Here is a 26,288-nt window from a genome sequence, read left to right as displayed (position 1 = left end):
CATGCTTGTATTTCCCTACTTTCTGTCCTTTGATATGAATAATATGCTATTTTTCATAAACAAACTTTCCAAAACTGTATTATTGTATGCTCCTTTTTGCCCTCTTCCCTGCTCTTGTATCCCTGCTTCCCTGCGCTTGCCATGCGACACACGAGATACACTTATTCGGCAACATGCGCTCTTCGGCAGTGGCCACGTTTAATTAAGCATTCAAGTACTCTGCATAAGAATGCGGAGAAAGGTGCTGCACTAAACGGCAAAGCTAGAATCCAAGTGGGGAAAACATTATAAATGGAATTCGAAGAGGGGAGTGGTGCTAGGAAGGAGAAAATCTTGTCTCTAGATTAGCCGCGTTTCTATTCTATTCTATCATTCTCTTTCTTCTCGTCTCTTCTCTCTACTCCTCTTTTCTTCTTTTCACTTTTTCCTTTTTGTCTTTTTCTTTTCCTTGCTTGCTTGCTTTCTTTTGTTTTTGTTTTGGCTTTTATTAGTAGCAATAAACTACTATTGTTCCTATTCCCTACCTGGTAGTTCCATCTCACACCATAGCCAGATGTCTCCCAATCCAAAAAGGAAACAAAACGGAGGTGCGACTATAACCATATATTGACTCAAAGATTTCCCCGCGCCGCCTGCTCCCTCTCAAACGCCTCAAACAAACTTTTGAAATTCCCCGCGCCAAACCCATCGAAGTTATTCCGCTGAATCACCTCGAAAAACACCGTCGGCCGGTCCAGCACATGTTTCGTGAATATCTGCAGCAGGTACCCTTGCTCGTCGAAATCTATCAAGATGTTCAGCGCCTGCAATGTGTCTATGCTTTCGTTGATGACTAGGTTTCCTTTTTTATCGCCATGGACCCCTGTGTTACCGGCATTCATGGCAGCGAGACGGGCGCGTATAACGTCATAGTACGCCGCGGGCACAGAAAGGAACTCGACGCCCCTTTTGCGGAGATTGGTTATGGCGGTGATGATGTCGTTCGTGCGGAAGGCGATATGTTGCACTCCTGAGCCGTTGTAGTAGTCGACGAATCTGCGTGATGATGTATATTAATATACAAATATATATATATATATATATATATATATATATATGGGCCCGCGGGGAGAACGGATATTGAGTCCTCTTTCTTACTCTTCAATTTGGGACTTCTTCTTGCCCACTGCTGGCTCGTTTAGGGGCATTTTTATGACCTCATTGGGGGACGCGACAACAATGGAGCGCATGGAGGAATAGCCGGAGCACAGGGACTTGTCATCGACACTCCAGTAACGGTGGAAATTAAGACAGTCTTCGTAGCTATGTTTATGGTCATGTTAATTGGTGTCTGCCCTTTTGCTCATTCCATGAAAATCTCACCGAATAGGGGTAGCATTCATCATCAAAGTTGGGGTTTTCATACAATTTCACTGCCATGTCCAGGCCGTTCCACGGCTGGTTCCCAACACAGTGGTCGATTTCGATGAAGTCAATCGGAGGCAGAAGCTCGTTGATCGAGTCCCCTTGTTCCACTCGTACGTATCCAGGCAAGAAGCATCCCTTATAATGGTCCCTGTTGATGAGGGTATGCGTCGTGTCTCCAAACGATTTGATTGTGGCCATCTCTATTTGCCCGCTCCCAGGCTCGTCGCCGCTGATTATGGTAGGGTTCACCACAGAAATGGCGCCATTAGCCACAGCTCTCTCCCACTTAGCTTTAACGTCTGCATTTACCCGAAAAGCAACATCCTTTACCCCATCCCCGTGATTTTCCAAATGAGTGTGGATTTCATCCAGCAGGGCTTGCTCCCTGACGGATATCTGAAATTTACTTATTTCATCCGTGGCCAATTTCCCACAAACCGGAGAGGTCATAACGAAAGTAGCACCGCTGTTTGCAATGACATACGAGACCAAGGCGCGAGATCCTGTCTCTGGGCCGCGATATGCCACTGGGTTAAAGCCCATGCGCGTGATGAGATATGACGCCGCCTGTTTCGCATTCCCCACGTACCAAGTGATATGGTCGAAGCCGTAGTACTCCGGACCCAACATGGAGGGCATAATTTCGCCATTCTCGGACGTCGCGGTTGTGCTATCGAAACACAAGGAGGGCCCCATATTGAAGGGGTGGCCAAGGGGCAAGTTTGATAGCGATATTGCAGCACAGTTGAGATGAAAATGGCAAATGGCAGAGTTAAGTATAGAACTTCAGCGGGAAGAAGCCAGCCTTATTTATACGCGGTTTCAAACGGCGGCCGTTTTCGATGGTCTGATGGCGGAATGAAATCAATAGAACCGGAGAGAATACGAGATATGCGTTGAGAATTCATATATTTACTCGGGAGGAATAAACGCACATGCCCGATGCAGGCAAGCAAGGCGTTCATGGACTGAATAATGGGTTCCTGTGGATATATCGGGAGTCTCAGGCCGTCAAAGCCGCTGCACGACGGTGTTTTGAAGATTGTGAAAGAGAAATTGTCCAGGGATTGTGCTTGGCCATACATGCTCCGGGTTTGATGGCCGAGTTACCACGAAAAGTCAAAGTTTGCGCTTAAGAACAAAAATAGTTAGAAGTGGCGTTTCTTCTGGCCATGCAGCAGACTTGGAGTGCTTTTTGTCAGTGGCTCATTTTTCGGACGTCTTTGCCATTCAATATACGGCCAACAGAGACCTTTTCCTTTGGTATTTAAGAAAGAGCGGTGAGAATTAATAATCAGTTCCCATTCTAGGCTTGCATTAACTTGGTTGTGGAGATTGATTGTTATCCCTAGAGTGGATTAGGAATAGGGAATCTGAAGGGAACAATATATATCATGGAGATAGGGATAGATGGATGGATATATACATAATATACGAACATTTTGGAAAGGTCGCCATTAAGTAACTTGATCATCGTAGTAGTTAATCGTAATTATTGCCAATCCACGAGCAAACCCACCTATTACATTACGCCCCCAACTCACACATCCGAAGAAACTGGCTCGGGCCGTGAGGAGAATATAATCTTGTATCTGATAATATCGACAATCTCCAATTCATCACAGCTGTCACATTCCTCATCCTCCGTCCCCTCGTCCTCCAACATCTCCTCTGCCCGTACTTTTGCTTTCTGTTTCAGTTTATTTATCCCTCCCGCACGGTTCTCGGGATCCATCTCATCAACGCGTTGAATAGCCGCCAAAGGCCTTGGAAGTTTTTTTACCTCCCCCGTTAGCCGTTGGTGCCGGCCGACGTATAGATAGACACGCTTCATCCAGGAGTGATCGCTTGGATCATTATCTGTAGAGTCATTGTAATCCGGGAATATCAGGCGGCCAATGGGTGTCTGATACTGTGTCCGTGAAGTGGCGAGTCCGCTGGACTCAAGATCCGCGTCAAGGGTATGCGAGTCTTTGACTGTAGGTGGGTCTGGCAGGTTTATCGTACCTTGCAGCTCTAGCATTGCGAGTCCGGAGGGAGTTTGGAGGAGTTGCGGAAGGGGGTTTTCTTCTGCTGACGACGCACCACGTTCGCATGGCGAATGAAGGCGGACTGTTGGCATGGCGCGCAATTGATAAGTATGGAAACCTCGGTTTTAGAAAGAAGGAAGTGGGTTAGCTTAATATGCCTGCCACTGGTATCCCGCGAATTCCTCTGTTGTTCGTCGGCAGTTCTTCGGGGCGTTTTTGCACGCAGCCGTTGGTCTATGACGTCGATTTTTTCGGCTCCACTGTTTGAGAACCAACTTAGCTTTTTGTAACACCCCAGCTACAACTTGTAAAGAACACTTATACTCACGTTAACGCACTACAGTTGGAGGTGATACCCGGTGAGAACCAAAAAAAAAAGGATTGGAAAAATAGCTTTAGTAATTAGATTATCTAACATTGTGTGGATTTCTATTTGTATAGCAGATGTTGTATGCGTATTTGAATCCCATTTAAGGTTTGTGAGAGTAATGTTTCAGCTACCTTCACAAATATTACCCCAAAATATAAAATAAAATAAAACAACTACGAAATATGGGGGAAGGGACAGGTGCAATACATTGGATATACAGTACAATTACATCGATGGTTGGGTAGAGCCCTGACATACCCTCCGTATAAAAATAGAAACGTGTAAAAAGAACAGATAATGATATTTGCCTTCCCTGAATAGCGCATTTCCTTCTGCTCAGAGAGCAGTGCAGTATATTCCAGCTGCCATAGGAAATGCACATGCTTCATAGGAAAAGACAACAGGTAAACGTACCTTGGTCTGAGGGGGTTTAAATCTGTAAGACTTCATGGTTCAAAATTTGAGTTTACTTTGAGAATCCATATCAACTCTTACTCATTCAATAGAGGGTTTCGAGTCAATAGTTCAACAGCCCTTGTTCAGCGCTTCTTTCTTTCTTTATACTATCTTTGTTGGAAATTGGAGCGGATTATTTTTGCTTTTTCTTACAGGTAGCAGCAGGCCAGAAAAGAGAATGTTAAGACGCAAACTTGCTGTGTGAACTGTAAGAAGTATTCCAAAACAGTAGAAGCTGGCTGACCAGAAGAAGGGCAAACAGATCCTGAAATATGTGTTTAACAGCCACCCTGCGAGACTTCTAAGGCTAGATTCATTCAATGAATTCGATTTTTGAAGTGTCTTGAACGTTCTCCTATCACCGGGAGAGATGTGGGCGTTGGACATTCATTCATCGAATTGGCAAAGAACACTCAACCAGGAGGTTGAAATCTTCGGATTGGTGATCCAGGGTTTCTATAAAGCTGATAAAATCCTCCTCCTCCACGCCAACTTTCAATCTCTGAGCCACGGCTATTGTGTGTCCTGGAACAGGCCAGCTTCAAGGTAAAAGGGAGCACGCCACAAAGGCATTATAACTGTGTTGCGGATGCTAATTAATGAAAAGGGAAAGGTAGTTCCCATATCCCAGGAATAAATCTGGGAAGCGTTCAAACCAAAACCCCATTGATACCGGCCCTCCTTCCTATCAATAGAAATCTCCCCCACATTATCGCCGGATCGCAGACGACGGACGACAGCACGACGACCATGAGCCATACGGCGTCTCACACATGGTTGTCAAACGAAACACGAGAATTTGAAGCTTGGGCGAGGGTCCGAGATATGATGGTGTACGTTGCACCGAAATCCCCCTTCACGCCAAGAACCTTCGGGGCATGGATTACCCATAGACTCGCATGGATGGAAGAGGAACGTGGACGTATTTTCCGCCAAGCTATGGCAAGACAAGCGATCGAAAAAGGATGGCGCGAGCAGGTCCAGGTGGGTCCAGTGCTTGGAGGAAAGAAGCTACTAGATGGGCTGGCTTTAGTTCTCGCCAGGGAGACTATTTGGGCACCTCGAAGAGGCTACCACAGCATTCATAGTTTTGCCCCTTGGCCCAGCTACGAGGAGCTCAAGCACGAGGGCGATGACCGGAACAAATCCGGCTACTCTCGATTTCCTCCACTCCCCCGCGGTCGTGGGAATGAGACGGTGAACTGGAAACAACGAGCACCTATAAAGCAGTATCGATTCGACGAAGTCGGCCGTCCAGTGTTGGACACAACGAGTGTTCGTATTCAGGATCTTGAAGGTGAGATCCTGAGGCTTGTTGGTGGCGCTCTGCTAGCCGAGCTAGGGTGGCTGACTGCCATATCGTTGCATCGAGAAGATTGATGATGGAAGAGTGGAATATCCGTAGATAAGGACAAGACGGAGAGCTTCTAGGACGTCAGAATATCTTCGACCTGACAAATGTCTCTCACCACCCCACAAATTTTTTGCCATCGGAATAAAAGGAGCTTCCTCGAACAGAATGGGAAAAACCGCAAAACATGTATCGGTGAAGTTTTTCGTTTAGATGGGCGTGGCAAGGCTTTGGGAATCCCAGAAGTCTTTTGGATGATTAACGAGAAGGACTAAGAAGTTTCGATGATTTCATTTTCATTTTCTCAGCAGGGAGTTCCAGGCGGGTTGTAATTTTTAGCATTGACCTGTCAGGTTACTCGCTAGAGTTTAATTGTTGCTTGTAACTATATTCCGTGCTACCTACGGCCTTTTTAGTACGGTGCACTTTCAAATATATTAGAGCCCGACCCAATCCCATCATCTTGAAAGTCGTGAAAAGTGCTATGTTTGGGAGGTGGTTGCACTTGTTAGCCATGGCTGAGCATTGGATTGATGCTAACTTAGATTTTCTTAGAGGATGACTGGTAGCATTGCTAATGGGAAACGGGTAGCCCATGTTTTGCAAAGGCCCAGAAAGTAGCTTGTACCAATATATCCGCGGTCGAGAGGGTTTCTTTTGAGGGATCCAAACGAACAAGTTAAACGGTGGTAAAAGTTGATCAAGTCCTACCAGAGGGGCTGCACGCATTTTCAAGCTCTTTCAAACCCGCGATCGCATCTTCAACGGCGTTGGTGGCAACACCAGCAGGCTTGTTGAATTTTCCATATCGCAGATCGCTTAATTCCCCTACGGTAGAAGAAAGGTCCGCAAAAATACGTGCAGCTTCGGCATCAGCGGCTTCAATTTCCCGTTCCATCGAGGAGCAAGCATTTCCCATCTCCGGTAGAACGGAAGCCAAGGTGTGCATATCCTTAGGGGAAATGGTAGGCTCTCCTGGGCCGAAAAGCTGGATGTCCATCTCTGTTTCTAGTTTATCGTGTTTGTCCATTCCACTTACCCCAGTGGCTCTTTTTGCACTTCGGAGCGCTTCTCTTTGTCTCTCACCTCTCCATATCTCTTTGTCAATATTCTCCCTGACGAGATCAAGGTCCTGAGAACGAATGTGTTGCAATTCTCGATATAGGACCCTTACCTGTGGGTGGGACCGGAGGCGTTTGGGGAATAACTCCGTGAACTTTTCCAAAGAGATGATAGTAGGCAGCGGAGATGGGGAGAGAAGGAAATTTGCCAATATTGACACTTCGGAAGGGGCCATGGTGAATGAATGGCGACAACAATGAAAGAAAAGAACTGGGATTCAACCAGCCAGATTTTGCATCCAACTTGAAGCAGTTACAGCAGAGTACAAAAAGTGCCCAGGTGCACTTGAAACCGGCAATAGAACAACACAAACCGTACAAATTTAAAGCCCAGAAATGCAGAGATTGCAACAAGTATTCAGATCTCTCAGAGGGAAGAAGCCTTTGAATTGCGTTTAAATTTTTGTGTTTGTTGTCTCTATCTTCGCGCCGAAGTAGAGCTGAGGTTGATTTTGGCTCTGCAGCTGACATAAGCCTCGAGTCATCAACGCGTTTTAAGCGCAAAGTTACAGGATGGTAACGCCTGATACAGGGTAATACCGGCGCGTGATTGTGAAAAGATTCAAGGGGTCAGCAAGGCGCAGGATCTGTCCTCGTCGGTGACTTCCATACATCACAGCACACCTTGTCTGCTGTTCCTTCGATTCCACTCTGCACGGCAATGGTTATATCGCCCATACGAACATTTGGAATTTTCGTTTTAGGAAGACCTAGTGCTGCGAGGTGCTCGTCATCGAGTGCTTGACATCCTGTACGGGATTTCTTCCACCCTGTTTCGATAAAAGCATCAGTTTTGCTAGCTGAGCTTCTTTCGTACTTTGCAGTAATATCTATTGCCTTTGCTTGTGCTTTGTGGCAGTAGTTTCTCTTGCTTTCGCGAGTGTCTTCGGATCTTCAAACTTGCTGCTTGCACCAGTTCGCTCTCCCCTAGTCGGGCTGAAAGTACCAGCAGAGCAGAGGCTCTTAAACGCTGCAAAACCAGTGAAGAAGACTGGACATACTTTCCCCTGCTGTCCTGCTGTCATGCCGCCAGCAAATCACCCCATTTATCATAAGGATGAGAAAGTCTTCTGTTTTCACCATGAGATTCTGTACGAGGCGAAGATCCTTGAGGTCAGATTGACCGATCCAGACGACAGAAAGAGCCCCTACGAGTATCGGGTTCATTACAAGGGCTGGAAAAATACGTATGTACATTTCCTATCTTAGTTTTTGAGATGACGTGGTTTCTTTGGCTGGATTTTTCTTTCTTTCTGGACGCAAAGCTGACGGATATGTTACAGGTGGGATGACTGGGTTCTACAAGATCGCCTACGCAAAGCGACTGAAGAGAACAGAGAACTTGCCGCTACGCTTCGTCGTGATGTGGAAGCTTCTCTTCGTCAACGATCTAACAAGTCATCTGCAAAAAAACGTCGTAGTTCTGACATGAGCTCCAATCGAAACAGCGAAGAGAGGCATTCATCCGCTCCTGCCAAAGGCACGAAGCGATCAAGAGATGCTGAAATTGAAAAGGTATGTAACCAGTTTATTTTTGATGCTACCTAGTACATATTGTGTTCCGATTTCTCTGAAAATCACGTATCATTACCATTGTTGTGTTGGTTGTTGTTTTTGTTTTTGACTTGAATCGCCATATCGCCTTGCATGACGTGTTGACTTGTGATTTGCCACAGGAGGAGCATTTCAACGCACGCCCATCCGTAAGGATAGTGATGCCTGATAACCTCAAAGCACTCCTCGTAGATGACTGGGAAAACATCACAAAGAACATGCAATTGGTACCACTTCCCGCAAAAGTCTCAGTCAACAAAATCCTCGATACATACTTTGAGGAGGAGAAAGCCAAAAGAACTTCCCAGGCTCAAGTGGACGTGCTGGAAGAAGTTTTGTCTGGCATTAGAGAGTATTTTGATAAATGCCTTGGCCGGCTGCTATTATACAGTTTTGAAAGAGAGCAATATCACATCCTACAACGGAAATGGGAATCCGGGGCAGAAGGGTTCGTCGACAAGGGGCCATGCGATATATATGGCGCTGAACACCTAGCTAGATTATTTGGTAAGATTTATCCAAGAGGGGCTAAGCTAGCCCTGCATCCCCTACTTGTATTCTGCTCTAGCTCTTCTACCTATTATGCAAACCAGCGCTGACTACATCCCCATTTCGTTCACAGCCTCGTTGCCAGAACTTCTCGCGCAAACGAATCTTGGCCAAGAATCTACCAACCGTCTGCGTGAGGAATTGTCTAAGCTTGCAATCTGGCTGAGTAGGAACTCTGAAAAGCTGTTTGCAATCAAATATAAGATCCCCGGCAACGAATATGTCGACAAGGCAAAGGGAGTTTCAAACCCGGATGCCCCCGGAACCGCAACATCCCGCCTATTTTAGAATCGACAAGTTTCGATGGCCCTCTGACAATGAGGGAATGGACACACAAATATCTTGTGTTGAAACTGGTGATATGGTAGCATCTTTTATACGCATTTTGCAAAGATGAAATGATATAGGACAACTTAAAGATGCGCACTTTGGATATTCTGCAAAATTGTGTCGAGGGAGGCAAGCAAGGGCTACGCAGCCTCCGTCGTTGTTCACCCAGGCAGGCCTTTTATAAATTTCTGAAATATGCTCCTTTCTTTCCTACGAAGTCATGGCATGGATGGAATGAGATATTGGGTGATTATCTTTACATTTGTTTCCCGAGATTTCCGCCACTTTTTCCCACACGTGACGCATACGATCATTTTCGGGTGGTATAAGCACGCTTTTTACGCATTCTCTTGACCCGTTTCTTCGTTTGTATTGTCTCTTTCTATGCACCTTAACGGTTTGTAATATTTTCTTTTTTTCTTTTTTATTTTTTTATTATTTTATTTTATTTTATTTTATTTTTTTTTTTCCCTTTTGCCTCTATATTTTCTCGGCGCTTTAGGTTTATTATACGTTAGATATATATATAGCTGCTAGATCGAGCTATGGAAAATTTCAGGACGTTCCATTTCTTTGACAACTAATAGAGGAGACATGTATATATTTTCTTCTCCACTCTCGAATTCCTGTTTTGTGAGAATGGATAATGTTTTTCCATGGCGATAATCTAAAGGGGCGATGAGTATAGATCTATATAAGTATGACGGGGCTTAGGCCAGTTTAAAACTACCCCCGAAAAGCAAGAAAATAGAAATGTCATATCCCATCGAACCCAGGCAAAAGAAAACCCATGGGATGAGATGGGGAGCGCGCGGGTGGGATGTACAGCGCAACAACTTGACTATGTAGCCGGCTACACAACAACGCTAAATAAATATCATAATGTCAAGAGAAGAGGAAAAATCTTTAAATCCTAAAACGTGAAATACGAAAGAAAAGACACCGCGCCACACACGTGCGCACGAACGAACCATTAAAACCATACCGGAATACAACAGGGAACCCCGAGAAGGTCCCCTAGTTCCTTCTTACTCCTTCACTAACTTATCGCCACCACCACCACCTCCTCCCCCTCCCCCTCCCCCTCCTCCGCTCGTATCGACAAGAACCGGCACCTGCTCTGCCTTCGATACAATCACCGCCCTAGCATCATCGACTGCGCAGCGCGCGATCCGCTTTAACTTCACCTTCCAATCCGCCTCCCTCCACTTCGCCCAAAGGTTAAGCTCTTCCTGAGACCGGATGCTCAGAGTCTCGTACCCTTGCTTGATGATCTGGTGAACTTCGCGCGGGCTGAGATTTTTCTTCCTGCCAATGGCTAGGATTTCGGCGGCTGGCGTTGGGGTGGTGGAAGCTGCTGTTGATGTTGTATTCTTGGATTTATCGGCGAGGAAGAGGAGGGAATGGAAATGTGAGGCGACACTGATGAGGGTGTCTATGGAGTGCGTGGCAGAGTCAGTTGCAGCCGTGGCTGGGGCAGCGGTTATGATTTGTGCGTTTGCGGGTTTGTTGGACGTTGACGGTATTGTTGGTGAGGAGGAGAAGGAGCGTTCGTAAATATCCCTAAAGCGGGTGAGTATGGGTCCTGTCTCGACGACTTTGTAAAATAGATCATCGTACGACGCTGGGTCTGGGAGGAACGTGTCGCCAGCGGATACGCAGAAGGCGATTAGGTCGATGAGGGAGGTAGCGAGGCTGTGAATTTGAGGATTTGAGGTGAGGCTCGTGGAGTAGGTTGTTAGGAAACGGGTGAGAGTGAGCAGGGTCCGCCAGAGCTCGGACCAGTGATATGCGAGGCGTGTTTGGGTTGAGGAGACGTAGGTGAGGAGGCGGAGGAGGATGGAGATTGTATGACTGTTCAATTTAATCCGTTAGTGTATGTCTGTGTCACTTGTGGTATAATAATCGAGTACGAACCAATACAAGTCGACGTCAAGTTCCCTGCGGAGGTTGTGGTTGATAGTATCAATCATGATATCGAAGACAACAGTCGCAAGGATTCTGTCTTCCTGTATCAAAGGGAGATACGGTGCTCGCTGGCGACAAAGTCGTACAGGGCGCTTCATCTCCTCGCTACAGATCTGTTTACATAGAAGGGGCTCTTCCACGAGTATGCGAAGTGAGAACAGATTGGTCTCTGCATAGAGTGTGACCCTGGTAGATCGATATGCATGTTGGAGTAAATATGATGTGAATGAGAGGAAACTTGCAAAGGGGGATTCCTCAGAGCGCTTCTCTGGCATGTATGAGACAAAACTGAAGCCAAACAGCTTATTCGCGTTGACGAAATCGTAAATGGCAAGTAATATGGTCGCTTCGGGAGAGGGACTTTGGTTTTGTCAGAAACCACTGTTCTCCGCTGCACATATTGAAGGGGGGACAAAGAAGGAATCCACCTACAGAGCTCCAAATCGTGCTTTAGCCTCTTCTGGAGTCAATGGTGTCTTAGCTCTGCGACCAGGAGCTAACGCCCCAAGGCCAAAGAAGGCTAAAGTTGAGCTCAAATTCCAACCCTCAGGAAGATCATCCTGAACGGCAACGTATCCGTTGCGCAATGCAGTGCATGTTACGCCAGTTCCACCGACAATTTTCTGAATCGTAGATTCGTTTACAAAGTCATCAAGTCGTAGCTGGTAAGGGTTCTGGAATTCGAATTTGTTGTAGTTTGATAGAAGCCCCAGGAGTACAAACGGCTCAAATATTTGAGTGCGGATGTTTGAATCATGGATAAACTATAATTTGATCTACAATCAGTATAAATTGGTTTTTGGTTTCGTGAATGTAGGAGAAGAAATCGTCCAACCTTCATCAGGGCAGGGAAAATATCCCGATGCATGAAATAAGATATAAGGCTTGTTTTGTAGCCTCCGCTAGTCATTGATATTGCAGCCTCAACAGCTTTGAGACGTATTTCAACTATTTTGATAAGAGCTAATTAGCCACTATAATAATACAGAAAGCATATTCCTTTAAAACATTTCGTATAGAATACCATACAGCTGGTTCCGTTTCGTATGATCCCGTCCAGGGCCGCGACAAAGTTTGCGATAACATGGTCGACTTCGTCAATGCCAGCGAGGACGGTGATGATATCAGAACTCGGGTTGGTGTACTTCTTAGTTAAGACGCCACCTAAGAAAGTTGTCAAGGTCTGTTTTCAAAGCTCTCAGTAAGTCTTTTTGGGCGGGAAATTGAGAATGCAGTCGTGCTAACCTCTAGCGCATAAATATTTGATGGGGATTCCCCAGCAGCAGCCTCTTTTATGGCCCTGGAGAACAGCTGTTGAGTTTGAAACTACAGATTATATTAGTCAAATTCTAGACAACTACCTAACTATGCATGCGAATAGACAAACAGGCACATACATGAATTTGCAAGATGTCATCAGGATTGATAACGTCCAGTATCTGACTCAATCGAACCCTCTGCGGTGGGAGAAGAAAGAATTCTCTCCAGAATCCTTCCGACGGGTCTGCATCCTCAGCGTTCTAATCATTTATTAGAAGAAGGCCGGTGGATATATATTGGCTACAGCGGTTTGAAATAGTTGCAACATACAAGGAATAGGGTCTCGTAAAGCTTGACGATCTTGGGCTGGAAGGTGTCTGGTCTGGATTGCTGGGTTAGCGGAGAGGATTCCATGATGTGGGGAAGATGACGCCCGACGGCCGCGCAGTTTCAAGGTCTATTAGCAGTGGGTGTGTCAATAAGACATAGACATTCAAGGGTATTCATTGTCCCGCGAGCAGAATACAATAAGCATGATTGATCCCAGGGCATTTTTACACATGGGTCGCGTTCAGCCGCTTGTGGCTTTTACCTCCCCAACCCACCGCTTTGTCAGCGTTAGCCGCGCGGTTACTAGTGCGCCCAACTGTTTGCCCCGTGGATCAGTATCTTAGACCTCGGGACGTAGAGAAATCAACTGCGCCTGTGCTTCAATCCAAATAAACGAGACTATTTATATTCAGGTGACCACTGCTGGCTACTTCTGCATAGGGAGACCATAGTGTGAAACAGCCACACGAGATCCTGAGAAGGTATCGGCGGTACCCTTCCATACCGTTCTCATAGGATACTCACCAACGCAGGACAATGCGTTGAAACCCGAGGCTGCTGATTGGCGGAAATTGGTGTTGCTGTGATTAGTCACCCACCCCCGGACCGCATTCAACCGACTACTTCCATGTTTTTTGTCATCCCAAAACCCTTCGTCCCTGGATGATTCCTATCATTGACCATCCTCCCTTGCTCATTCAATGCACCACCCTCCTTGGGCTGTGTATGCCATATATATAGACTATTGTCGATTTATCTTCTCTTGACCATGTCGTTCTGTTCTGCTCTTCACCCAACGGTGACATCATCTGGTCTCCTCCGATCAGTGACCACCAAGCTGCCTCGACGAGCGGCATGCCCTCTTAGCCTCCGGTCATTCTCATCATACGGCTCATCTAATCATTCCTCGAAGCGTAAATTACAGACTGCAACCGCCTATCAACCTTACCCTCTTCTAGAGTCTCTCCCGCCCCCCGCTCGTAAGTCAGACAGCGTATCCGAAGCCTCAATCGCTGTCGATAAAAATTCCATGCTCGGCAAATGGCAATCGGGATCATCGAATCGCGCACATCCACAACCACAGCAACCTGAGAGCGTTGAATCCATCAACAAGTCAAACGCTACCAGTTCCCCCGAAGCTGAGGCTCAGATGTCTAAGCTGATAGCTCCCCCCTCTCCCTCCCCTTCCCCCTCCGCAAACCCCTCCGCAACCGCCTCCGCAACCGCAACTGCCACCCCCCCAACATCCGCACAATCCCTAACACCCAAGAAAATGCGACGGGTCAGCAAACTGAAGGCCCGGAAGACGGCAATGCACATCACTCCCGAAGCTATTTTACATCTTCGCCAACTAACTGACCAGCCCGATCCTAAGCTGGTTCGCGTTGGCGTGAAGAATAGGGGATGCTCGGGGTTATCTTACCATCTAGAATACGTGGATAAACCTGCGCCATTTGATGAGGTGGTGGAGCAAGACGGAGTCAAGATCTTGATTGACAGCAAGGCCTTGTTCAGCATAATTGGCACTGAAATGGACTGGCAAGAGGACAGCCTAGCCAGCCGGTTTGTATTCAAGAATCCAAATATAAGTAAGTGACTTAGGTCTTTTTTCGTCCCAAAATTTCGACACGAATATATATATAGCTTGCTGACCATTGCTGTGGTGGCAGAGGACCAATGCGGCTGCGGCGAATCGTTCATGGTGTAAAGATTTATCTACAATGAAAGAAAAAGAAATTGGTTGGACTTTGTTTTTATAGGTACATACACAAACGCTATATCTCCGGGGTGGATTGATCATCCGGAGTTTGGGATGAGATTTCTTCTTGGCTGTTTTCAATTTTCTAATAACCTCTGAAATTTTTCTTATATTAAGTATTGTCATTTTTATGGATATACCCGTCTCCACTATCTATGTCACATTTTATTCTAGAGGAGCTCTTCGCCCCCGGCCTCCTCTCTTTTTCTTTCTTTGCTAATTGGCAAGATAGCCTAAGCGAAGTGTATACAGCCAACATGTACAATTCTTTATTCTAACACTACCTGAAAACAATATGACGAGAAGACTTCCTCCTGACAATCTATAGATGCGCTACTAGTAAGTGAGACAACTAGGATATCATTCTGGTATCAACATTGTTGACTCGCCACTCTTGGAGTTTGCTAAGAATCACGTGCTTAATTTTGCGGGCTCCAACCAACATAGAAAATGCATCACAAAATCCGATCTACACAAGTAAATGAAGAACATCTCCAGCAAAGCAACTATGACAGAACACTTCCCCCCCGACCTCACCCTCCTCCTCACAATCCGTTTCTCTGCCTCAATCCCAGATGTCCTTCTTGAAATCCCTGACCCAACCCGCCTGACAGCCGCGGGCCTCAAACAACTCATCCGCCAACATCTCCCACAGGACCTCTCCACACACCGTCTCCGCCTCATATATGCTGGCAAGGCCCTCAATGATACCTCTCCGCTCGCCTCCAGTCTAAAAATCGCGTCTACCATATCTGGGGTCGGACATAATAACCATAAGACCTCATCCCCGTTGCCGGATTACTCCTATGTCGTCGGTGCTGGGAATAGGAATGTGAAAGACAAAGGCAAAGCACCCGTGCGTGATCCGCCCACACCACGGCTACGGACGTATATTCACTGCTCGATCGGAGATATCATCCTCTCCGCAGCAGAGTTAGAGGCGGAGGCGCGGCTTGCGCGTGCGGCGGAAGAAGATGATACGGAACGGTGGGAAGGGACCAAGCGGCCAGTGGTGGATAACAAGTCCTCCTCTCTGCTTATCCCTTCTTCTTCTTCTTCTCTCAACAACCCACCACAATTCTCCTCCTCGTCATCGTCCTTAGATACTTTTGCTGCCGCACCGCGTGGTACCATTTCCACTTCCACTTCCACTTCTACACACCATGGCCATGGCCAGCAGCACGCCCAATCAGCATCCACCTCCACCCGTCCATCACCTACCCCCACTGGTCCCAGAGGCTTCGACCGCTTGTTAGAAGCAGGCTTCACATCTGCCGAAGTGTCCGCACTGCGTTCGCAGTTCCTCGCCCTCCAGTCCCTCTCGTATACGCCGGATACAATGCCGTCCGGCGCGGAGCTGCGACGCCTGGAAGATATATGGATGGACGAGGGGGCTTCTGCGGGCTCGATGGAGATGGGCGGCAGCGGCATGGGGACAGGTGGGGCCAGTGGCAGTGGTGATGCGGGGATTGCGAATTATGGGATCGGGACAACGTCGGGGGCAGCAGGACCGCTGGATGACATGCTGTGGGGTTCGGTGATGGGGTTCTTTTGGCCGGTGGGGTGTGGGCTGTGGTTGCTAAGGGAGCAGGGGGTTTGGAGTTGGAGGAAGGGGTTGGCGGTTTTTGTGGGGATTGTGGTTAATTTTGGGTTTGGGTGGTGAGGTTTTTGAACTGAGACGGTGGGAACAGGGGAGACCCGCGGGAGGAACTGACGAATGCTATGATATTTGTAAAAAAAAAAAAAATTCATTTTGTTTTATGAGCCTTTGCCCATCCCTTCTTTTTAGCCTGAGGCATGAATTGATCTGTAATGATAGATGATACAGCATAGATACCCAGAGTTCTGGCAGAGTTTTAGTTTACAATGAAATCGCTATATTATTGTATTCGTTCAGCCGATTGTCTCCATCGGACCCGCTCCTCAGACGGTGCGTAAACCGGGGATTGTAGTAGCAATAAAGAATAGTCGTATGGTACAAAATCAATATCACAAACACCAATAGAGATAACGAAAGGTGGGCGGACAATATAAATAAAAAGGAGACGGTTCGCCTAAAACACCAAAACTAAATTAAGACGCAATAATATACCCAAAAAGAGAACGCTCAGTGAAACTTGCTGTATATAACAGCAATGATAAGAAGGACCAAAACGGTTATGATGGCGAGAGTAATCATCCGATTCGTAGCCATCCTATTCACATGAATCAGTTACGTCACACCCGACAGCTATTTAATGGTGTTTAAATTTAGGATACAATACCTACGAGCCATCCCCCTCAGCGTCTTTACGCTACGATCCACGTAGCCTTCACTTTCCAGTAAGCCAGCTCGGGTGTGTTCGATGGTCTGGCGTTGGATGTATAGATCAGCTAATGTGTGCCGTCCAATATCCTCGGTTTCCTGCGCTATTCTCTGACTATCCCTTAGACGGGCGGAACTCCGCTCTAGACGTTCAGTTCCGGATAGCAGCTGCTGTCTCTGCTCCAGATGGTGGTCGTTTACGCCGTTGGGTTCATCTGTGTATCGGTCGCCAAAGAGCGCTCTGCGGTCATCTGAGAGGGCTTTAAGCTGACGCTTGACGTCGTCGATGTCTGTTACGAAATTGCGGAAACGGGCATTCACTTTCGAACGGGCTGCGGACGGGATGTTCTCTTTCTCTATCCGCATTTGATCTATCTATGTGTTTTTGAGCGGGGACATGTGTAAGTCAGCTTGTTCGTCCTATGCGCCAAATAACCAGATAGCGACCAACGACAGGTCAAGAAACCACAGGAGAGAGACTGAATAGGTAGGTAGGAAATACACTTACTAGTTCGGTGGCCTCCTCTAATGACTTCTCCGCTTGTTTTATGGCTGACTTCCTTTCCTCTCCCTGGTATTCTGCGATTTGGTCGAGTTTCTGGTTCAGGTCTGCCTGGACCAACTTAAGCTCAGCTTCATAGCTGCTGAACAGCTCTGAGCCGGCACCTGCATCGAGAGGACTCGCCATTTCTGATATATCTTAAATGCAAAACGGAATATCGGGTCGGAAGCGAGTTTTGGCTGGTTTCTGGTCTTATTGATGGTATGCGACTTGGAGTTGTGATGATGCCACGACGGGAAACTACCTGGGCAGTCCCAGCCATGCCTCCCAGCCATGCCAAGAAGGGCAATAAATAGGTACATAAAAATACTTTTATTTACACATATTTACACATATTATTTTTGTATTTAAAAGTACCCCTTCTGGTTTATCTCCACGTGATCTGATCCATTTGACCTCGGGAGGATCCATATCTACCACTGCAGAATACACGTTCAACTGTGACCTGCAAGTTGTACACAAACTGACCCCAGTGGGAACGGCTGTTCACTCCCCTGATATTGGAAGAAACGCTAACGTCATATACTCGAAAAGCTAGAGTGAGAAATCAGGGATGCTCCCGTTCATCCGTCCTCCTGACTAGTCAGACATTCTACTGTCGTCAATAATAATATATCATCATTTCTTCCTATTTGTGCAAAGCTATCTCCATTTAGGTCTGGCGATACCACTATGCGAGTACCTCTGAGGCCATCCGTTTGATATAGATTCTGTTTGCGCGGAGAACATCAGGCTTTGATTTCATTCGGCGGAATCTTATCTATCGGCATCTAGTTAGCCATGTTTTATTTCTAGGGGCTCTGCTAATCGTATTTTTGAGTGTACCCTTCGTTCACTCGCAGTATCCACCCAGATCTCACAATGGCTCCCAAAAGAGTCGCCATTGTTGGCGGAGGTTCTTCCGGCCTAGCTGCATTCTGGGCCCTGAAAGACACTGGGCACGAAGTCCATCTTTTCGAGGCCTCGAGCAGATTGGGAGGTCGTACGCATTTATTTCAGTATGAGAAAAGAGGAAAGCGAATTGGGATTGATACAGGACTTGTATATTTCAAGCCTTCCACTTCACGTCAGTTTGCTTCCGTACCTTGAGCTTTGTCTCAGGAGCTTACTTGGGAAAGCAGCAAATCTACACGCATTTCTGCAGGAGCTTCAGATACCTTGCCGCGACACCAAATTCTCAGTGTCCTCGTCTCAGATCCGGGATTCGTTTGAATGGAGAACCACGTCGTTATCCGCTATTCTCTCCCGCAACTTATTCCGGATAGATATGTGGAGGATGTTGATTGATGTTGCGAGGTTCAATCATTTTGCTCTCGATCTATTGAGGAGTGGGCAAATCACCAAAAGACAACGATCTCGAAGGCGGAAGAACTCCAAGCAGCTTCAAAATCATGAACAGTCTCAGCAGAGCATCGGCGCATACCTGGCCAACGAAGGCTATTCGAATTCTTTCCGCGACCACTACATAATTCCACTTATTTCCGTTTTGTGGAACGTCAACAACGCAAAGGATGCATTGGAACTTCCCATAGTTCTTCTTCTACGCTTCATGGCGGACTGCGATCTCCTCCGGAGCTCTTTGTTTTGGTCAAAATGGATGTGTCTAACGGGTGGTATTAATGAATTCGAGGCCGCAATTGCAAATATCGCACCCGCTGGAAGAATTCATTGCAATACGACCATCAATTCAATTAAAAACAGTGACAGTCCTGGATGGCTAGCAGTGCAAGGGGATGAAGGCCATATAGAATATTTTAATCACGTCATCATCGCGACGTCGGCGTATGACGCTTTAAACTTGATATCAGCCGGGGCGACTGATGTGGAGGTAAGGGCACTGGACGGGTTTAAAACAGCTAGGACTGTCGCTATCCTGCATTCTGATACGACGGTGAGTTCCAAATTTATCCTTTCCCAACTCATGCTCGGACTTGGAATTTGTGGCAATCAACCATTTTCTTTGAAAAAGACTTTATTTTCTATATATTAAGTTAACGACAATATTCGCCATCGATAGCTGATGCCGAAACGAAAACGCGTCTGGGCGACTTTTAACCACATAACGAAATCCTCGCAACCCAATTATCTGGACACTAGCCAATTCTGCACCTCCTATTCTATGAATAGCCTGCAAGGCCTCTCAGAAGAAACATTCGGTCCCGTCCTTATAACCCACAATCCCGTATCTCCTCCCCACCCACTCCGGGTGCAGGGAATATGGGAATACCCACGCTTCATGTTCAACAATCGTGCACTGAAATCACACGAAATTCTCCAACAGATCCAGAACACGCGCGGGATTAGTTACTGCGGCCCATGGACCAGATACGGGCGGTACGAGGATTCAGTTCAGAGTGCGTTTCAGGTAGCAGTGGATCATTTAGGAGCCGAATTACCGTTCAGGGTCATGGGCAGCAATGCACTTGTTTCTTCATCAGATGCCGTGAAACGATTGCAAGTTGAAATCTTGACCAAAAGAGAGAGACTGGCTAGGTTGCTTGTAAGGATTGTGTTGGTGATCTACTGCTTTCTGGGGATTGTGAGACGGGTTGTGCTCTACTTCCACAGGAACTGGGAGAGGAGGATGGGGGAGATGAATGATAAGAGAGGAAGGGAATAATAAGGCGTGGGGGTGTGTTGTGAAGGTATGCCACTGTATATCTCAATCAAGGCAGAGTGCAGGAATGATTTTTAGGGGTAATATTCTCTCGATACGCTTTGATCCCTCAGGTGTAAAATTTTATTTATTTTATTTTGACGAATAAGAATCCCAATTCCACCGCCATCGCCTAATCATAAAATAACAGATGTCAAAAGGAGAACCGAACACAAAGCCAGAGCGGACCGCACAACGAGCAGATTAGGATAAGTCGAACCTGTTGTTACAACGTTGGGGGAAAGAAAAGACATGGCATGACATCACATTAAGATAAAAAGATAAATTAAAAAGAAAAAAATTCAAGAAATAAACCCATTACCATCCCCGCTCGCCACAACCCCAGCGCTCCTCTTCGCATCGATAAACAGATCCTCACACTCCGCAATATCCGCCTCTTCAATCCCGCCAGCTCGCCCATTTACCCGTGCCAGGATGCTCGCCGGCGACAGTAGCTGCAACGCATAGCGCAAACTCACTTTACTTCCATGCTCCGCGACTTTCTCCAGCGCCGGCTCGCTGATGGTTAAGCCCTCTATCTTCGCACGCAGCCGCACGATAGTTTTTATCTCTTCGGGGTTATAAGCGTGAGTAGGAATTATTAGAAGGCGCGCTAGGAGGTCCGGGGGGATGCCATGAGCGGCTACTATGTCTCCTGTGCCGCGTACGACGGTGTTGCCACGGTTTGAGGCGAGTATTACGATGGGGGATATTGAAGACTCAAGGGCGCGGTTTAGGTAGGTGAAGCATTCTATATCGAGCATGTGGACCTGGGTTGGGGGAATTAGTCTACGGTATTCTTGTTTCCTTATTGGGTATTTCGCAGGTGAAAAACGTACTTCATCAATGAACAAAACGCCGGGAACCAACTCGGCTACGCCTTGGTCAATGTATCGGTTTACAACTTTGTTGATCTCCTGACGCAGTTTGTCTGTAATTTCGGTCTTCTTGGGTTTCATAAGTTGGCCCATCATGCTCATGACATCCTGTCCTCCTTGTGGTCTGGCGTTCGCAATATCCAAGTCATGTAGCGTGACGTCTTGTACGATTTCCTTCTTCTTGTGAACGTCGCCCTTGGGGACAGGTACGTATTCTTCCGCTTCCAAATCAAACTCAGTGGCATACGCGTCAGATCGTCCGACGCGCTTGCACGCACCAGTGTTGGCTTCGATATATATTACATCGCCGACAGTGACTCTTTCCTTCTGAATCGCTTCGTAGATGCTAGGGTCCAGTCGCAGCTTTTTCGTCCCTCTGTAGGATTTGAGCCCGATGATCAGATGGCTTATGGTCCTTCCGTAGCCTCCCAATGGGTTCTCTGCTTCCTCCGGAGTGAGCTCCGTCACTTCACCTTCGTAAACTTCCTTCGTCTCGCGCACTCGTAGTCCTAAAGAGCGAAATTAACACCTAAAAGCGAAAAATAAATCTATAGAGTGGCACTAGATGAAATCTATTACCAATTGCCCTTCGAAAGTTTTCCATGAGCGCCTCCGTTTTCTTGACCTCCGCCGAGAAAACCTCACTACCCACGATGGGACAAAAAGGTACTTTGGTGCCCAATTCTTGCGACACAGCCAGCGCCAAAGCCGTCTTCCCCGTTCCCGGTCCACCCGCAAGTAGGACTGCTCGGCCCGCCATTTTCTTCGCTTTTATCATATCGACCACCACACCGCAGGCCTGAGAGGAAATACCCAGACTTAGTCCTTGCAGAACAGGGAATAGAGATACAAATGACAAAGGGAGGGATCTGAGCAAACCTCTCTCGCCGCTGCCTGCCCAACAAAACCAGCGCTTGTGGGTTCAGCAGTGCCATCAGGCCGTAATCCCAAACCCTTGATATGGGTGTGTGCCGCAGTTCTATTCTCTCGCGAATTTCCTTTGACCTCACTGATCTGAACCATGGCGGGAGACGTCTCTGCGTAGCGCAGATGAGCTAACAGTTAAAAGCAATCAAAAATGGAGAAGGACTAAATCTGGAGATGAACAATCAAAAGGGTATGTGTTGTATAGAAGGATGGTGGTTTTTGAAGCTTCCTCATAGTGTGCTTGCGGCTCTACAGCCAGTTCCGTTGGAAAAGAGGTGCTAGTCTAAACTAAGCCTAGTGTGATAAAGTCTGTTTTAATCAATCGGGTTGCACACAGTAAAAACATCTACTAACGACCTTTTACTTCTTAACCCTTATACGGTCCGTATGAGAGGAACCAAGTCTCCAATTAATTCTCCTCCTACCATGCTTGGGCTCTAGCAAACGATAGTCGCCACAATGTCTCTCCGCTTGACCAAATCGTTCGCACTCTCCCGCCCTTCTTCCCTCCTCCAAGCATTCCGCACCCTCTCCTTGGCCCCAACTCGATCTCTCTATATTTCTGTAGACCCTGCCAAAGGGCCGCCAGAATATCCTTATGGGCCCGCTCGATTCTTCAAACAATCAAACACAGGCCTCTATGGCGGGTCTACCATCCAATTCGGAAACAAAATCTCCAAGGGCCGAAATAAGGGAAAGACAAGACGGACATGGAAACCTAATATCCGTCACGAGGAACTGTACAGCGAAGCCCTGGGGAAGACATTACAGCTCAAAGTCCAACATCGGGTATTGAGGACGATTAAGAAAGTGGGCGGCTTGGACCAATACCTCTTGGGCGATAAACCGGCCAGGATAAAGGAATTGGGCATTTTCGGATGGAATCTGCGGTGGAAAGTGATGCAGTCAAAGGCGATGCAGAAGAAGTTCAAGGACGAGCAAAAGGAATTGGAATTGAAGGCCGCGGCGGAATTAGAGTCGAATGATCAGGAGAAAGTAACTGCGCCCCGGAGCACAGAGTGATCGAGCTTTTTCGATTATGCAATTGGGATGGATGTATACATTCGTTTGATTAATACATCGAGACTAAGAGAGGGTGTCTTAAGCCCAATGCCCACCCAGCTTTGAACTATTTTAAATCCTCAGCCAACCTTAGTAGGATGGATGGCTGACGGATATCTCCAACAGATTGCTCACGCAGGTACTGCTACCAACAATGAAATGTAAATTAGACAATGTATTTTTTGGATATTCGGCAATCAATTTCTTTCCTTCCTTTTTTCCAGAGTGGGGACATCTAATCTCCATAACCACCACATGTGCCGCCTTTACGGGCCACACAAAATTTCATATTACGTGCTACTTGACAAATTTCATTGCACTCAATGAAAGATAACCTAGCCTCTTGTACCCGTGCATAACTATCCTTATTTTCAAAACTGTATCTGGGAACACTGTTAGAAACATTTGAGTATTAAGTCCGGAATACTCCTTCCATTGAGTTGAATGTCTCACATATATACGTGTCCCTCACACACAAACGCCATGAGACCGCCTGACCTATCAGTTGTCCACAGAGAGGCAAAGTAAATCAAAATACTAGTTAGTATATAGTAGCCTTGATACACCGGATCAAATACATCGCTCTGTTCTGCAGATGCGGATAATCTTGTTGTTCCGCGCCGATGTCTAAACTAGCCTGAAATTCGCCAACATGTAACATGGAAGATTGATTGCAAACGCAGAGCTCCTAATATGGAAAAAAGAACCCCTGGAGGGAAACAAAACAAGGCCACATGTCAAGGTCGTCCAAGGGGAGGGTTTGATTATTGCTGTCTCCCAGCATCTCGCAGCTGGGGGAAAACGTTTGGATTTTCGGAATTTTAATTATACAAAAGATGCAGTTCGCCCTGCCCCCGCGCAAGCCCTCGCATCATGTCCCATATACGCGGCTATCTCACTCCTTAATAGCCCGTCGCCGCAAGTTGAAAGCAGGTGCCATATTGGCTTTCATTGCATTCTCGTTCCTTTTCTTGTTTTCTCGACTCTTCTCGCCGTCTTCGTTGCCTGTATCTTCAGGAGAGGTCGTACCGGCTGGCGTGACCAATATAGTCATTGTCACCGTCCTGGATGAGGACAGTCTCAGCGACAAATATATTCAGCGCATTAAGCAGAATAGAGAAGATTATGCCAAGCGCCATGGTAAAATAAATGCAAAACACCTTTTGGCAGTCAATGGCAGCCTGCTAATTAAGGATTTTAAAAAAAACAGGCTACACGAACTTTTTCGCAAGCACCAAAGAATACCTTCCCTACCTGAACGGCGCACCTCGCAGCTGGGCTCTAATCCCAGCTCTCCGCCATGCCTACACCTTGTATCCGAAGGCGTCTCACTTCTTCCATCTCTCCCCGCACGCTGTCATCATGAACCCTTCTCTCTCTCTGACCTCCCACATCCTCGATAACAATCGACTTGAATCTCTTATGATCAAGGAGAAACCGGTAGTGCCCCCGGATAGCGTGATCAAGACGTTCGGCCACTTAAAAGCAAAAGACGTGGACTTCATAATCAGCCAAGATGCGGAGAATCTATGCCCTGGCAGCTTTATCTTGCGACGAACGGATTGGACTCGGTACTTCCTGGACGTGTGGTTCGACCCCTTGTATCGGAGCTATAATTTTGCAAAAGCGGAAATCCATGCTCTGGTAAAGTTCCATATTGCTATATATATCTATATGATATTTGGCCCGCAACTATTTTGAAACCATAGTTACTCTTTTACTGATTCCCTTTTTTTTTTTTTTTTTTGTTTCGCAGGATCATATCATCCTATGGCATCCGACACTCCTTGCAAAATTAGCCCTTATCCCGCAACGTATTTTCAACTCGTATACGACGGAGTCCCCTTCATTAGTGCCAGACAGCCTCTTCAATGACGGAGACTTTATTATTCGATTCTCGGGTTGCGATTTGCCCAAACCCAAAAAAAGCTGCGAGGAGCAGATGGAGATTTACTGGACAAAATGGGCCCGGGAAATAAATAACGCGAATAAATGAACGTAATTATTTTTGTGATTATTTTTTCTTTGTTTTTCTCCCTTTTTGTTGAGACGAATTAGTGTCGATGGGAATGCGAACTTTACCTGTCCTCTGAACAATGTTATATATAAATCGTTGAGCGTCTTTTCTTTTCCTTTCTCCTTTTGTTCGTTTCCTTAACTTCTGAATTTCGGTTTTTGTAATTGGATTATCATTTAAAATAATATGTGAAGATGAAACAAACAGGTGGGAAGTGGAACTATTATCGACCCTATGAGTGCTAAATGGCTCTATTGTTGTTGTCGTGTATTTCTAAGCCCTTTTTTTTTTTTTTTTTTTTTTTTTTTTTTGGTTTAACTACTTCGACTACCCTGTTTTAAGCACCACCATATTCAACGTTGAGATTCTTTTCCCTCCCTTCTAACGATGCTACCATCAAAATTTGCCCATCTATTCAAGGCGAGATGACGCTTCAATTACCTCGCTTGACCTTTTTTCTACTTAGCCCTTGGCCTCGACAAAGTATTTGTGTAAATGCTACAGGTCATCTTCTGTAGTAGCAATCATCATATCCATACATAGATGGATAGATGGCAATTAACGATTTGCAATAATTTCTCCTAATATGTGAAATCGGATACGCCTGTTCTACAAACAAGGACAAAAATAAGAACAGAATAGAATAACAACAGCAACAATTACGGTCCGCCTGCATTACTTCCACTAATTGTTTCTCCGCAAGTAATAAAACGAGGTTGTCTACAATGCAAAGATAGCCCTCTAAAAATACAGAAGAACTTTTATAGAATGAGGAATGAGGAGACAAAAGACATTACCCGAAAACAAAAAAAGAAAAGAAAAGAAAAGAAACGGCCTCCTGCTGATCAATGACCCTCGGACCTGTATTAAAATTAAGTATGGACAGCTCGTACTGTCCCACCACACACGTCGTCCAACCCCCTTTGCTGTCCTTAGACACTGGCCTCCTGATTTGATCCCGTGTTTATGTCGCCAGGCAGCAGCGCAGTGCTACCACCCACAACCGGCGAATATGGACCTCAGACAATGCCCGGCAGCATAACGAACCGTTTCTTTTTATACTTATCGCCAAACTCTGTACGATACGCGCGTTCCTTCTGCTTTCCCCAGATAATCATCGGCGTGCACGCCACGACGATAAATAGCACCATGCTCCAATTCAGCCCGCTCACCAGATAAACACCGACCCAAGCGATCACCTCGAACAGGTAATTTGGGCACGTCACGAGGCTAAACCCGAAGCCGGACGGGATGCCTCGCTCGCTCGTGCCCGGTCGACGGAGATTCCGTAGCACTACATGCGAGTTTAGATTTGCAAGTTGACCAAAGACGAATAGCGCAAGACCTGTGTAGAGCAGTAGTGGGTTTGCAGATTTAATGGTGGTGGATGCGGCTT

The 26,288-nt window shown here is 46.6% G+C and overlaps 14 protein-coding genes across 14 annotated transcripts in view; 7 read left to right on the top strand and 7 right to left on the bottom strand.

Moving 5' to 3' along the window:
• Window positions 1-611: 611 nt before the first annotated feature.
• HCAG_01683 (4-hydroxyphenylpyruvate dioxygenase) lies at window positions 612-2,103 on the bottom strand (the record flags this gene model as incomplete). Its single annotated transcript, XM_001544586.1, has 3 exons — window positions 612-1,035; window positions 1,138-1,302; window positions 1,406-2,103. 3 exons carry the CDS (start codon window positions 2,101-2,103, stop codon window positions 612-614), a joined length of 1,287 nt encoding a protein of 428 aa, XP_001544636.1.
• A 621-nt stretch (window positions 2,104-2,724) lies between these two features.
• HCAG_01682 (conserved hypothetical protein) lies at window positions 2,725-3,529 on the bottom strand (the record flags this gene model as incomplete). The annotated part of the gene is made up of 2 exons (XM_001544585.1): window positions 2,725-2,755; window positions 2,952-3,529. 2 exons carry the CDS (start codon window positions 3,527-3,529, stop codon window positions 2,725-2,727), a joined length of 609 nt encoding a protein of 202 aa, XP_001544635.1.
• Window positions 3,530-4,633: 1,104 nt separating this feature from the next.
• Window positions 4,634-5,643, top strand: HCAG_01681 (predicted protein; the record flags this gene model as incomplete). The annotated part of the gene is made up of 2 exons (XM_001544584.1): window positions 4,634-4,809; window positions 4,881-5,643. The coding sequence occupies 2 exons, from the start codon at window positions 4,634-4,636 to the stop codon at window positions 5,641-5,643; spliced, it is 939 nt and encodes a 312-aa protein (XP_001544634.1).
• A 325-nt stretch (window positions 5,644-5,968) lies between these two features.
• HCAG_01680 (conserved hypothetical protein) lies at window positions 5,969-6,911 on the bottom strand (the record flags this gene model as incomplete). Its single annotated transcript, XM_001544583.1, has 2 exons — window positions 5,969-6,096; window positions 6,326-6,911. 2 exons carry the CDS (start codon window positions 6,909-6,911, stop codon window positions 5,969-5,971), a joined length of 714 nt encoding a protein of 237 aa, XP_001544633.1.
• An 847-nt stretch (window positions 6,912-7,758) lies between these two features.
• Window positions 7,759-9,126, top strand: HCAG_01679 (hypothetical protein; the record flags this gene model as incomplete). Its single annotated transcript, XM_001544582.1, has 4 exons — window positions 7,759-7,922; window positions 8,019-8,250; window positions 8,412-8,796; window positions 8,912-9,126. The coding sequence occupies 4 exons, from the start codon at window positions 7,759-7,761 to the stop codon at window positions 9,124-9,126; spliced, it is 996 nt and encodes a 331-aa protein (XP_001544632.1).
• Window positions 9,127-10,196: 1,070 nt separating this feature from the next.
• On the bottom strand, window positions 10,197-12,810 carry HCAG_01678 (conserved hypothetical protein; the record flags this gene model as incomplete). Its single annotated transcript, XM_001544581.1, has 8 exons — window positions 10,197-11,022; window positions 11,086-11,496; window positions 11,569-11,900; window positions 11,972-12,084; window positions 12,166-12,319; window positions 12,382-12,447; window positions 12,534-12,656; window positions 12,727-12,810. The coding sequence occupies 8 exons, from the start codon at window positions 12,808-12,810 to the stop codon at window positions 10,197-10,199; spliced, it is 2,109 nt and encodes a 702-aa protein (XP_001544631.1).
• A 685-nt stretch (window positions 12,811-13,495) lies between these two features.
• On the top strand, window positions 13,496-14,434 carry HCAG_01677 (iron-binding protein iscA; the record flags this gene model as incomplete). The annotated part of the gene is made up of 2 exons (XM_001544580.1): window positions 13,496-14,315; window positions 14,397-14,434. The coding sequence occupies 2 exons, from the start codon at window positions 13,496-13,498 to the stop codon at window positions 14,432-14,434; spliced, it is 858 nt and encodes a 285-aa protein (XP_001544630.1).
• A 532-nt stretch (window positions 14,435-14,966) lies between these two features.
• HCAG_01676 (conserved hypothetical protein) lies at window positions 14,967-16,148 on the top strand (the record flags this gene model as incomplete). Its single annotated transcript, XM_001544579.1, has 1 exon — window positions 14,967-16,148. The coding sequence occupies one exon, from the start codon at window positions 14,967-14,969 to the stop codon at window positions 16,146-16,148; it is 1,182 nt and encodes a 393-aa protein (XP_001544629.1).
• A 444-nt stretch (window positions 16,149-16,592) lies between these two features.
• Window positions 16,593-17,478, bottom strand: HCAG_01675 (conserved hypothetical protein; the record flags this gene model as incomplete). The annotated part of the gene is made up of 3 exons (XM_001544578.1): window positions 16,593-16,680; window positions 16,750-17,165; window positions 17,299-17,478. The coding sequence occupies 3 exons, from the start codon at window positions 17,476-17,478 to the stop codon at window positions 16,593-16,595; spliced, it is 684 nt and encodes a 227-aa protein (XP_001544628.1).
• A 735-nt stretch (window positions 17,479-18,213) lies between these two features.
• On the top strand, window positions 18,214-19,972 carry HCAG_01674 (predicted protein; the record flags this gene model as incomplete). The annotated part of the gene is made up of 3 exons (XM_001544577.1): window positions 18,214-18,334; window positions 18,618-19,243; window positions 19,370-19,972. The coding sequence occupies 3 exons, from the start codon at window positions 18,214-18,216 to the stop codon at window positions 19,970-19,972; spliced, it is 1,350 nt and encodes a 449-aa protein (XP_001544627.1).
• A 338-nt stretch (window positions 19,973-20,310) lies between these two features.
• HCAG_01673 (hypothetical protein) lies at window positions 20,311-21,909 on the bottom strand (the record flags this gene model as incomplete). The annotated part of the gene is made up of 3 exons (XM_001544576.1): window positions 20,311-21,395; window positions 21,466-21,685; window positions 21,766-21,909. 3 exons carry the CDS (start codon window positions 21,907-21,909, stop codon window positions 20,311-20,313), a joined length of 1,449 nt encoding a protein of 482 aa, XP_001544626.1.
• Window positions 21,910-22,272: 363 nt separating this feature from the next.
• HCAG_01672 (mitochondrial 54S ribosomal protein YmL24/YmL14) lies at window positions 22,273-23,040 on the top strand (the record flags this gene model as incomplete). The annotated part of the gene is made up of 2 exons (XM_001544575.1): window positions 22,273-22,809; window positions 23,002-23,040. The coding sequence occupies 2 exons, from the start codon at window positions 22,273-22,275 to the stop codon at window positions 23,038-23,040; spliced, it is 576 nt and encodes a 191-aa protein (XP_001544625.1).
• A 671-nt stretch (window positions 23,041-23,711) lies between these two features.
• On the top strand, window positions 23,712-24,871 carry HCAG_01671 (predicted protein; the record flags this gene model as incomplete). Its single annotated transcript, XM_001544574.1, has 3 exons — window positions 23,712-24,015; window positions 24,086-24,519; window positions 24,632-24,871. 3 exons carry the CDS (start codon window positions 23,712-23,714, stop codon window positions 24,869-24,871), a joined length of 978 nt encoding a protein of 325 aa, XP_001544624.1.
• An 866-nt stretch (window positions 24,872-25,737) lies between these two features.
• Window positions 25,738-26,288, bottom strand: part of HCAG_01670 (predicted protein) — a gene marked incomplete at both ends in the record, with an annotated part of 1,380 nt that continues 829 nt past the window's right edge. Inside the window, 2 exons of the mRNA XM_001544573.1 lie at window positions 25,738-25,753; window positions 25,940-26,237. Coding sequence (XP_001544623.1) covers window positions 25,738-25,753; window positions 25,940-26,237 — 314 coding nt within the window. The remainder of the gene's footprint in view (window positions 25,754-25,939; window positions 26,238-26,288) is intronic.

The sequence above is a fragment of the Histoplasma capsulatum genome, genomic scaffold (assembly GCF_000149585.1).
Source record: "Histoplasma capsulatum NAm1 scaffold_1 genomic scaffold, whole genome shotgun sequence".
In the NCBI taxonomy this organism is placed as follows: Eukaryota; Fungi; Ascomycota; class Eurotiomycetes; order Onygenales; family Ajellomycetaceae; genus Histoplasma; species Histoplasma mississippiense.
Note: the sequence above shows the minus strand (reverse complement) of the source record. Positions and strands in the feature narration are given on the sequence as shown.